At 39.2% G+C, this 11,985-nt stretch overlaps 1 protein-coding gene across 2 annotated transcripts; it reads left to right on the plus strand.

The window, feature by feature from the left end:
• Nucleotides 1-627: 627 nt before the first annotated feature.
• TIPRL (TOR signaling pathway regulator) lies at nucleotides 628-10,759 on the plus strand. 2 transcript variants are annotated; one of them, XM_035540415.2, is made up of 7 exons: nucleotides 628-876; nucleotides 3,865-4,044; nucleotides 4,903-5,002; nucleotides 6,511-6,642; nucleotides 7,043-7,138; nucleotides 7,863-7,925; nucleotides 9,111-10,759. In XM_035540415.2, exons 1-7 carry the CDS (start codon nucleotides 776-778, stop codon nucleotides 9,258-9,260), a joined length of 822 nt encoding a protein of 273 aa, XP_035396308.1. In that variant the 5' UTR covers nucleotides 628-775; the 3' UTR covers nucleotides 9,261-10,759. The 2 variants fall into 2 exon arrangements, with proteins under 2 accessions (XP_035396308.1, XP_035396309.1); XM_035540416.2 differs by lacking the exon at nucleotides 628-876 and adding an exon at nucleotides 1,657-1,792.
• Nucleotides 10,760-11,985: the final 1,226 nt, after the last annotated feature.

Raw genomic sequence — 11,985 nt, forward strand, 5'->3', positions numbered from 1 at the left:
TTTGCAAGGGGTGTTTTTCTTTCCCAAGAAGCAAAGAGGTATACTTGAAGGTGCAAAGGACAACCTACGTACTGTGCTTGTGCATCCCTAACACCAACCTTACCCATTTCCTGGCAAGGTACCTGGTGCAAAGTCAACAGCTCAGCTGCATCTGTGCTGCCCTTTCGGCACCCCGTAGACAGAGGTTGCTTTCTGTGGAAGGGCCATTGTCTTCTCCCGCCCGCTGCCTCGCTCACCCCAGCACAGCAGCCTGTCCAGCCATGCCCCATGCTAAGGAGCTGCTGGCGAGCTGGGCTGCCTGCCCCCAGTGATGCAGAAAAGCGGGACCGGCATCCTCTTCGTGCATCCCAGAACGGTTTTACACCCTTCACAGCCAGCGGTACCAAGGGGTTTCTACAGGACTTTCAGCTGTAATTTTGACGCTTTTTGAAGATCCCCTTTAGACAACATTAAAGAACACAACCAACCAGTGCGGGATGATTTCACACACATGTATATACGGACATACGCAGTACACAAAATACCCCGAGGCGCCTGGAGCGAAAGTCAGCGAAGTAACAGCCGGCGCTGCCCGGCAGCCGGGCGAGGCAAGAGGGCGCCGCGGGGCTGAGGCGAGCTCGGGCGCCGCCCCCTGCCGCTGCCGGAAGGGGAAGGCGGTTGCGGAGGTTGCGGCGGCGCCGTCGCTGCTGTTAGGGCTGCGGGAGGGAGCCGAGCCGAGCCGAGCCGTCCCTTCCGGCCCCTTCCCGGCGGCGGGGCCGTGCCCTCGGCCTGCGCCATGCACCCCGTTTTCCAGAGCAGCCGGCGCGACTTCACCTTCGGGCCTTGGCGGCTGAGCGCCGCCCGCACGCACATCATGAAGTCGGCGCAGGCCGAGAGGTGAGGCGGGCCCCGAGAGCCTGGGCCCTCTCGGGGCGGGGGAGGGAGACCCTGCCCGCGCCAGAACCTCACTTTGTCGTCGTCTGCTTGGTTTTCTCTCCTGCGAGGATGCTCTGGCATGGGAAACTGGGATGGTTTGGGTTACAGACCTTGTTTTTTAACGATGGATAACGGTTTGGGAGGTCTGGACCTGAAGCCCCCTGACTAGAAGCTTGCTTTCCTTAATTACCTTTTAAGGGACGTTAAGATGCTTTTAAATGCGATCAACAGACTCATAAGCCATCTTATGGTAACGTTTATTTCAGCGTATTTCATTAAAAATTGATTGCCTGCTCCCTACTTCTACCAGTAATTTCTGTTGCTGTAAAACTGTTGCAGAAAATGCTGCTGTGTCAGCATCAAGTACTTAAATCAGATTTGCTAATGTGGAACTGAACAGTTCAGCTATTTAGTGCTAAATTGACCTGAGTGGCAGCTGAGTTTGACAGATACTGATTTCAGTTTCTGGAACAAATATACAGAAATCTTGTTAGCTTTGTTAAAGGTAACTATTCAGGTTGCTTTCAGTTTTTCCAAGGAAAATTTGTTTGCTGAAGTTCCCTGGTATGGAGTTTTACACTTTGTTTCTACACTATATTAAGCTATGTAAACTTTATTATTTTATATATTATAACACCATCATAATATATTTTTTAATTTTATATCTGTGTCAAAATGTGTGAAATGATATGTTCTTCCATCTTTATTCTCGCTAAATACTTTTAACTAATTGTGCTGTAGTTTTTGCAGTTACAGGTAAAAAAAGATTTGAATCCTGTGTTTCACTTGTTCCTCTGTAAAGAGGATTCAACATTCAGCTAAGCTGTGCCTGTGTTCTGCAGCAGAAGGACTGTTATTACAGTACCCCATTTTTCTGGCAAGTTTGTGAAGACTTTTTGGACTTTTTTTTGTTACCCTTAAAAATGAAGATCTTTATTCTTAAGCTCAGGAGGGTGTTAATTCTTTCCATTATCTGTAAACAAGAGAGAGTCTAGAACCTGCCAGTCTAGAAGCCAAATTACCTGTTGTATTCATCTTCTGTTCTATTCAGTTTCTTTAACTGTAGCTGTTTTAAAATCAACTGTTATCTCTGTAACTTTCAAAAAGTACCTTTATCCGTTTTCAGGGACGCAAAGATTTTCAGAGTATGTTGAAAAAGGCAGAAAAATAAAGGTTCAAGGGGTACAATGCAAGCTTGAAAGAACGGAGAGGATTTTGCAGGGTGGGGAAGAAAAATCCAGAATGAGCTGTTTACGTGCAGGGGTTAGTACCTAACATGAGATACCCAAAACAGTTCCTCCATTTCAAATTTGATGGGTCAAAAACTATCTAGTTGCAAGTGCTTTTAGTCAGCGTCTTTTTGTAATGCATTTCTTTTGGCATTTTGCCTTCTTTATTGCTTGGAGAACATCATTATTACTTGTAGAAATGTTATTTCTGTCAAGCAGAATCACAAAGGTCCCTTGACAACCTCTGCAGATGTGAAGGATTAAAAGAGCCATAGCTACACAACTTCTTCCTGTCCTGGGGTTGGTCTTTGCAGATTGAGTGGCACTCGAAATGGAAAAGTGTGTAACCCTATGCCGCCTTCTCTGGGAAAAGCATAGGATCATACTTTCTAGGTCTACAAATTTGCTATTTTTTGTTTCAGTTTGGTTAGCATAATCACAGAATCACTTCGGTTGGAAGAGACCTCCAAGATCACCCAGTCCAACCTCCGCCCTAACACTAACAAGTCCTCCACTAAACCATATCACTAAGGGCTACATCTAAACGTCTTTTAAAGACCTCCAGGGATGGTGACTCAACCACTTCCCTGGGCAGCCCATTCCAATGCCTAACAACCCTTTCAGTAAAGAAGTTCTTCCTAATACCCAACCTAAACCTCCCCTGGCACAACTTTAGCCCATTCCCCCTCATCCTATCAACAGGCATGTGGGAGAAGAGACCAATATAATAAGAGTAAGAATAGAGAGCAGTAAATAATGTTCTTTCATTTGCAGGATTATAGAAATAACTACTTTTGTTCGGGAATGCATTATTAGCAATACAAAAGTTGTGAGCAGGATGCTTTTTTTCTCCCCATGTTGTATATTCCCCAATTAGTTGTATTTCCTAGAGTTTTCTTCTCTTCAGATGCTATGTTTGTTCTCTTTAATCTTGACAAATAAAGCACTTAGTGGTAGGGAGGAAATCGTAGAAGTATATGAAGTCTTTTGCTAAATAATCTCAGTGTGTATATAAAGCACCATGTGTATATATTTATTTTTATATAGTGTATGTATAAAAATGGATATAAATCAAAAAGTGAGGTAAGATAGCTTCAGATTTTCTGCAGGGATCATGCTCATTCGGTTCATGCAGTATGGGTCTGTGGCTTTCATGCTTAGAGGTTACAAATACCAGTATGTGTCCTCTGCAAGCTTGGGAAAGTAGTAGAGCACAGGAATGTCTTCCGCATTTTACTTTCAACGTACTCTACCAGGGTTGTTTTCAGACTCTTTTTTGTAAGCTTCCAAAGATGAAAGTAGAGACCACTGCATAGTGAATTTAAACTTGCTGACAGTAAGTGCTCTTTCATAAAACCTCTTTTTGGCCACCTGCAAAAATAGTTCATGGACCATCCAGGGGTTTGTCTGCAACAGGTTGAAATCTGCTACTTCATGCTTATCAGATATTTTTTGATTCCCTGTGTATGAGGCTTTTGTACTAGCGTGATGGAGAAGGAAAGCTTTAGGAAGAATCTTAAGGTGGAGAAATCACTTCGGATCAATGATTCTGCAGTTCATATCAGATGATTAACTGGGAAAATAACAAAGTTTTGTAAAAATATACTGATGGCATCATGTAAATTACTTGGTCTAGAGAATATGTACTCCACAACAGATTGCTTTCACTGAACTATAGCTGACTGATCTCTCTTTATTGGACTTTTATTTTTCTGCGCAGATTGGCTGAAGAATTACACATGCCTTCCCTGCCAGAGATGATGTTTGGAGACAATATCCTAAGAATACAGCATGATTGTGGTTTTGGAATTGAGTTCAATGCAACAGATGCTTTAAAATGTGTCAATAATTGTCAAGGTATGATCAAAGTGGCTTGTGCAGAGGAGTGGCAAGAGAGCAGGTACAGTATTTTATCACCAGTGGGCAAGTACTATTGTGTTGTATGTGAAACTGTCGTAAGGTACTTAAAGTCACAGACTGGGCTCCTGAAGACCTCTTTGTATTTAGTTTTGCCATAGGTACAGCGTGTGATGACAGAAGTCACCTAGCTTTTCTTTGCCATGATCATGCTATCTGTTACACGGGGTCAGCTATATTTTTCAGTTGCTTCCTGGCTTTCTTGAAATAAACTACATGTTTAACATGGTTTAGTTCTGTTTCTGTTTATTCAAACTTGTAGGTCCTCAAGGATTACAAGACTGTATCTTTTGGTGTTTGAAAGTGCAAAATGTTGTACGTGTCCAACATCTTAGCCTTAGGAATATAGCAGGACAATTACCATGCATGAGAACTAATTGTACTGCTTAGTATTTACCAAATTAGTGGTAGAGCACCTAGGAATAAGTCAAGGAAAGAAATCAAAGCTGTCATAAAAACTAAGGCAAATAGCAGTGTTAGTCATTTCTGTGTGTCGTCAGCAGATTATATTGTGCCTGCTCAAAGAACAAATGACTACCGTTGAAAAAATTGGAGTTCACACCAAACTAAAAATCTTTATTTTGTCTCATAAGATTGAGATAGTATTAGCACGAGAATTCTGGTAACGGTTTTCTAATTCACAATGAAAACGCAGATGCTGTGAAAGAAGCAATACTGGGTGGTTAAGTCTTGACATCATCAGTCCAGTACAGACAATACTGCTATTTTTCTTGAGTAGTTAGGACTTAAGTGTGGGGATCATAATACATAACCTTATGTGAGGTTGTAAGTTTTTTAATAATTACTACAAAGTATGCTATATTCTTTTTCACTTCTTGAGGAGTGAGACTGAGCACACTAAGGAAGTAGTCAAGCCGTATGACTGGACTTACACAACTGACTACAAAGGAACATTGCTGGGAGATACTGCAACGTTAAAGGTAAGCATTTTCTCCTTGTTAAATGCTGATTACTTATTGTTTCAGTCAAACACAAAACACTTTTCTTTTCTGAAGCTGTCAGTAGGCTTCTTTAAAATTTTACATGGTTCTTTGTTTCTGACTTCAAAGTATAGTTCAGGCTTTTCACGTCTCAGCATTTTCTGTTAATCAAATCATGTCTTATTTTAATAACTTTGGGTTTGGTGGTTTTTTGTTTGTTTTTAAGCATTTTAGGATCACTTAAGTAGGAACACTTGTGTTCCTTAGTGATGATTTACTGGGAGAGTAAAGCACTTGAGCATCTTCAGTGCTTGCTGGATGGCCCTCTGAAGTCCTGAGCTCCTCACGCACAACAGAACTATCAGCTGTGTAATTCTCTAGTATCACAGAATCGTTAAGGTTGGAAAAGACCTCCAAGATCATTTGGTCCAACCATCCCCCCACCACCAATATCACTCACTAGACCATGTCCCTAAGCACCAGGTCCAACCTTTTCTTAAACACCCCCAGGGATGGTGACTCCACCACCTCACAGGGCAAGCCTGTTCCAATGCCTAACCACACTGAGAGGAAACGTCTCCTAATTTCCAACCTGAACCTCCCCTGGCACAACTTGAGGCCATTCCCTCTAGTCCTGTCTCTAGTTATCTGCAAGAAGAGGCCGACCCCCAGCTCCCCACACCTTCCTTTCGGGTAGTTGTAGAGAGCAGTAAGATCTCCCCTGAGCCTAGTACTTTTACTCTGTGTTGCTTGCCATTTTGTGAAAGCAGATAACTTCATCTGTCTGCTTTCAATGGCTTTCTGTTTTCTGCAACAGTAACTTCTCATATTTAAACTGACAGCCCCCTCCTCCCCCCCTTTGTCTTTGTTTACTTTAAAATTAGGCTGAAGTTCCCAGGCAATCTATATTAATTCACTAGGATTGTGTTTGGTTACAGATCACTTGAGTTACTCTGGAATTAAAAGTACAGCATAAAAATAAACCATGTCTTGTCGGCCTATAGCCTTTAGGCAACAGAAATGTATTAGTATATACAGGGAGCACAAGATGGGGGGAAAAAAATACAGGTACTTGATTTCCCTGGAAAGGCTTTATTTTTGGAATATTGTTCAGGGTTTGTGGTTGGCTAGAAATACCAAGTGCATGGAATACTGTTTATAACCCAGAATTTCTCAATTATACGTTAAATATAAGGCATCTTTTAATGTTATGAAATACAGAATGTAAACAGAATTATTTTCAACTGTAACCTACAAAGCCTGTACCCTGAGGACAGTTTATTCAGAATTTTCCATTCTTGGTTTTTGCTTTGATCAGTGTTTCCTCTTGGAAACTTTTTAGTTTTAATTTTAACTTTTCCTATTTGAGTTTTGTATGTATTAAGCTCAGTGCTACGAAAGCTTTTTCCTTCAGAAAACTAGGAACTGGAGGATTCTTAAGATCGGGATAAACTTACTAACTTGCCACTGAATTGCATATACTAACTGTTCTTAATCATTTTCTTTAGGTTGTTCCTACAACAGAACACATAAATACGGAGAAATTGAAAGCCAGGGAGCAAATTATGTTTTTTGAAGAAGTACTTCTGTTTGAAGATGAACTTCATGATCATGGAGTGTCAAGTTTGAGTGTAAAAATAGTGAGTACTGAGAGGTGGATAAAAGAGGCTTGGTGACCTAGCTAGCTAATGTATGCACAATGTAGTCACTTATTGCACGTTGGTTCTTCTGGGATTTGAAGTTTAAAATGAAAAGTTCTTTATTCTTGCTCTGAAAAATGCCATCTTATTGAAAATTTTGAAATCTTTCTGTCAGTTGCTCTAGGCAACAATCTTTTCCATCTTTCTGCATCCTAAGACTCCTTTGAAACAGTCTGCCCTGCTGACCAGTTGTAGCTGCAGTATATCACCAGCCCAAATTTTGACTTTACCACTGAAAGCTCACTCATACTATGTTTCATTGTAAATTTTTGATGTAAATAAGCGCATACCTAAAGTAAAGCTTTGTAATATGCTGAATCAAACATATTTATTTTTCCAGAGAGTTATGCCCTCCAGCTTTTTTGTGCTCCTGAGGTTTTTCTTGCGAGTTGATGGGGTACTTATCAGGATGAATGATACAAGGCTTCATCATGAGGTAAACCCTTGTTCGTCACCATGAGTATTTTACAGATGCTCCCTTGCGGTGTTACTTTCAGAGAAGACCTGCTGATATTCCTGTAATTTAATACCGATATTCTGGGCCGTAGAGGTTACCAGAACTGAACTTTCAAGTGCATTTTATTATTATGGTGGTGCTGAAGCAGCAACCAAGTGATAGGTACTGTATGAGCAGAGTGGGCTATTGCTCACGTGAAGTAATGATTTAAATACATGTGACAAACATGGATTAGAGAGGCATTGCAAGACAAAAAATAGACAACAGTAAATAGTGTGATACTGTTCTTACAGGGTTTTTTTGCTTGTCTAGCGTATGACTGTGAATTTCATCTTGCAAAGGACTGTCCGTTCTATGCTGAGTTCAAGTATCCCATAAATAAGTCGGACCATAACAGTTGTGGTTTGCTTATTCCGTCTATCTCTATTCATATAGATGGCGGTGTTCTGACTAAAAATTAACAAGAATATTCAGTCTTTTTTTTTGCATGCCTGCATGCAAAAAGGTAATTTTTGGAAAAGACAACTTTGCTACACATCTTTCTCTGTACTTGTGAATTTGAACGTATGTTTCTGCTCCCAGGTGAAAATCTGTGGTCAATCAAACTCAGATGTTTACTAAATTGAATGTGTTTACAATGCTCATTTTGCACAGATATTAGATTATAATTTTGTAATTAATTTTTGCATTTTTTCCCCATTAGGCTGACAAGGCCTATATGTTGCGAGAATATACATCCAGAGAAAGCAAAATATCAAGTTTAAAGGTATTAAATTTTTTAATGTTGTTTTTCCTGTGTGCTTTTTGAAATAATATTTTCTGTGTGGACCATAAAACAACCTAAGTTGTTCTTTTGAAAGGTTTGCAGTCTAAACGGAGGGAAGGTCCTTCTACTTGTGTAGCATTTATTTAGGGATTTCAGGGCAGATTTGCATTTGTAGATGAGTTACTGATCACATTACAAGATACTGGATTATATTTTCTACTTCTGAGTTAACAGCTTTTTCATTTTCTTTCTTAAAACTGTTCAGCCATAAAATCAGGTTGTCTGTTTCCCATGGTGTTTAATTTCAGGGCCGGTTATATGCTCACAAGTAGTATTAGGGGGTAAGATCTGTTTGATGGTAAAAACTCACTCATTTTTTCTCAGATAGCTTTAATAGTTCATCTTAAAACTCCCATCAATGGCTCAGAATAATTGTAGCACATTTGGAGTTGTAACTGTTGATTTTTATTCTTGACCCAATACCTGATTTTAGGTACGCTTGTTACTTTCCTTCTTTTTTTTCATTATCTTCACCTGTAAAAATGTCTTCTGTTTTTTCTGTCGAATGTCTTGTATGTGGTGAAACTATGTTGTCTAGAGGAATCTACAGAGAAAGATATTAATTAGCTTAAACAAACTAATTTCTTCAAATATGAAATTAAAATCCAATGAGTTCTAGTATTTCATATAAAAAGCTAAACAATGTCTGTAGTAGACTTCGTAAAACTAAGACCTATGTTGAAATATCAATTATTAATAGCTAAATCTGAACAACTCCAGCAAATATGTTACAATGACTAGAAGACATTAAACATGGGATCTGTTGTGGCCATTCTAGTCTCTTCCAAGAACAGACTCTCAAAGAGTTTCTTACATTCAAATGATGAACATTGTAGATCTTCTGGAATGTCCCCGACTTTCTTGTGGTCATACAATCTGCTGCTTAAAAATACCAAATACCTTCCTTTAACCTACTGATATATGCATGAAGTAAGAGGTTATATGTATGTGTATTTGAAGTTATAACACAAATTTCTCTAATGATATCTGACTTCAAGTGTTAAAATCAGGTAAATTAGAGATAAACTGTCCATAAAAGTTTGCTTTTGGGATTCCCCTTCCCCTTTTTTTAGCCTCCCCACCCCCTCCCATTCACTCATTTTGTCTAAAATTTTTGCTTCTTAGCACGTGCCACCTTCCCTGTTCACGGAACCTAACGAGATCTCTCAGTATCTACCCCTAAAGGAGACGATCTGTGAAAAACTAGAATTCCCAGAGAAGTTGGAGCCTAAACCAGAAGCATCACTGGAAACCAAGTGTGTTAATTCTAAATAAATGTGACTTTATATGGACTTGAATTCGACTGGAGATCGTGTGATTGTGTAGCCATTACCGGGGGCATGGTTTCACTGCTAGTGGAATAAAGTATTTGGCTAATTTTTCTGTAGCCCTAGAAGAAAACAGGATTCATTTCAAGCAAGTTTCGCTAATATTTTTTGATCTTTGTTTATTTTAAACCTGTATCTGGAGTTATCTGGTAGACTGATGGTGAATTACAGTCTTCAGTGGCATTGGAGGACTCTCACAATTGAGAGTCTAGGTTCTGTTCAGTTCACCACTTAGGCAGGATATTGCCTGGACTCTCCAACACACACACTTCTGTGAAGATTCTGTTATTGCTGCTTCAGATACCAAAAGACTACTAGAGTCTTAAAATTGGCTTAATTTTATTTTTATTGAAAAATTGTCTACAGTAAAAATAAATAAAATTCCTCTGCATATGTTATGAGCTTTCAGTCCTAAACTATGCTTTTTGCTTGGTTTCCTCTACTGTGAGCTGATAACCAATCAAGTTACTAGAATCTCTGATCCAGATTTCTAACTTAAGAATATTAATTTCTTCTGAGAATAGTTTTAAGGAGGAGTAAAAAGTTGTATTTGTTTGACACTTTATAAAGGTAAAATTACCTTACTTGTGAGACATTCTCTCCAGAGCAGGAGATGAGCTGGAGATTAACAGAGACGCATACTGGTAAGTCTCTTCACAAATACTAGCTTAGTTTGATGTCAGGCAGATTTCTCAAGGCAGTTCTGGAGACTATTGCTTGGGGTCTCTGTGCTGATACAGTCATGCTATATTGGAAATGCATTGTACTGTATTTACCTTCCGTTGGACATACCAGATGGTGCCCATGTATGATGGTTATACTGTTCTGATGTTCAACTTGCTAAATTAGAGTGGCTTATGGCTGAGGAGAAGAGGGCTTTTTAGTCTTCAATCCCTAACGGATGCTGGTATTTACAAATTGAGAAACGGGAGCTTAAATAGCCTTGAAAGGATACTAGTATGTATTTCTGATATGTAATTTTGGTTTATTTTTAAAAGTCTTTAAATTGTAATATCAGTAGAAGTGTGATCACATATACAGTTATGGTTTTAAATCAGTAATTTGTGGATTAAACTTTAAATAATTATATTGCTCTTGGAAATCCTAAATTACATGAGTGGCTTGGTCTAAGATTGGGGGAGCTAGAGTTGTAGGTTTGCTTCTTGCACTCAATAAAGTGCAAGAAGCAAAGCAGTAGTGAAAAGCGGGCCTTTTGCTTTAAGGCAATGGCAGATAAAAATGCTCCAAGACACCAGAACGTGTACATTTTGGTTAAAAATCTTCAGATTCTACACTGCATATCTTTAAATACCAAGTTTTGGGGTGGCTTGTTTCTATTAATCAGGTCTTTTGAGAAATGGTTCTCATTTAAAGAAGAAACTTTTTATACAATTGTAGTACTGTTTAAATGACTGCTTTCTTAATAAAACAACCCACCTTGTTTCACTTCTGTTTGAGGCAGCCTGGTCTAATCATTTGATCGTATGGTTGGAAGGCAGGAGCTAATGGCAGTTTTTCCTGTGTCACTGATTTATTCTAACCACAGGGAAGTTACTTGTGTGCCTCAGTTCCCTGTATGCAAAAATAAGAGTAAGCCTCACTGAGTGTTGTGAGGATTATTTTTTTAAGAGTTGCTGATTAGAATAGGTTTCCTCTCTTTTTTTTTTTTTTATTCCCCTTAATAGACCTTCAGCCTTACCTTTGGAAAGGACTACTACAAAAGAAACTTATGATCCATAGGATAAGATGAGTGAAGGGAACTGAAATTTAAAAAGTCTCTGGAAGAAATTACTCATAATCAGGCAAACTGCATGAGTGAACTTATGGCTGCTCTGAAGTAGGGGTGAGGTCCTGTGTATTCCCCATTTGTGAGTCCTAAATTCTGTTTTTTTCATCTTCTTGCACTTGTTTTCTGAAGACTTTAGGAGTGATGAAGTGTGTATCTGTTTGTAAATGAATGCAGCATGGAAATGATCAGAATTAATTTGGTAATAAAAGGTTATTTATGACCCCTCCAGCAGTAAAGGTCTATGAGGAGAGAATGGAAAGGAAGGGAACAACAAACTGGAGGGGATGAAGAGATGGTTGGCTAGTGGAAGTAAATCATGGCACTTCTTTTAATGTAAGCATTTACTACTTTACATGCCTTAAAGGCTTGTAAAAACACACTTTAAAATCAGAGCTGGTAGTGACTGATGTTGTGGTAGCATGAAGGAAATCATATCCACGTTAATTAAAGTTGTGACTTGGGTTTAGTCAGCGATGCTAACATTAATCTCCATGGGGCTAAAGTCTAGGGGGGGAACCCACAGAATCAACACCTACTGTTCAGAAGGGTGCTCTGCATGTCTAGTTTATATCGTGTATTTTATCTTGTCCATCATACTTACTAATCTGTGACCTGTTGATGCAGTTGTCTTGAATGGACTTGAATCCTGAATATATAGATTTGTGATATCCATCTGTTTTGGGTGCTGTGCATTTAAGTGGAACGCAAATATTGGAGAAATCACAATGTGTTTAGAAAGTCAGTTACCACAAAGTAAAACTTGGAACATTCTTTGTCACTGTTACACCACATAGATTATCAAGAAACAGCACTATCAATTGCACTGTACTGCAAGTTCTCTTGTACAAATTTGCCAGAGAAAAATACTACTTTGGATATATCA

This window comes from Cygnus atratus, chromosome 1, assembly GCF_013377495.2.
Source record: "Cygnus atratus isolate AKBS03 ecotype Queensland, Australia chromosome 1, CAtr_DNAZoo_HiC_assembly, whole genome shotgun sequence".
NCBI classification, from domain to species: domain Eukaryota; kingdom Metazoa; phylum Chordata; class Aves; order Anseriformes; family Anatidae; genus Cygnus; species Cygnus atratus.

What these genes read in the sequence shown, in the direction of transcription:
- TIPRL (XM_035540415.2), top strand. Translation starts at nt 776, where the DNA reads ATGCACCCCGTTTTCCAGAGCAGCCGGCGCGACTTCACCTTCGGGCCT. An exon ending in AAGTCGGCGCAGGCCGAGAG is followed by an intron (nt 877 to 3,864) that starts GTGAGGCGGGCC and finishes TTTTCTGCGCAG; the next exon opens with ATTGGCTGAAGAATTACACA. An exon ending in GCAAAATATCAAGTTTAAAG is followed by an intron (nt 7,926 to 9,110) that starts GTATTAAATTTT and finishes TTTGCTTCTTAG; the next exon opens with CACGTGCCACCTTCCCTGTT.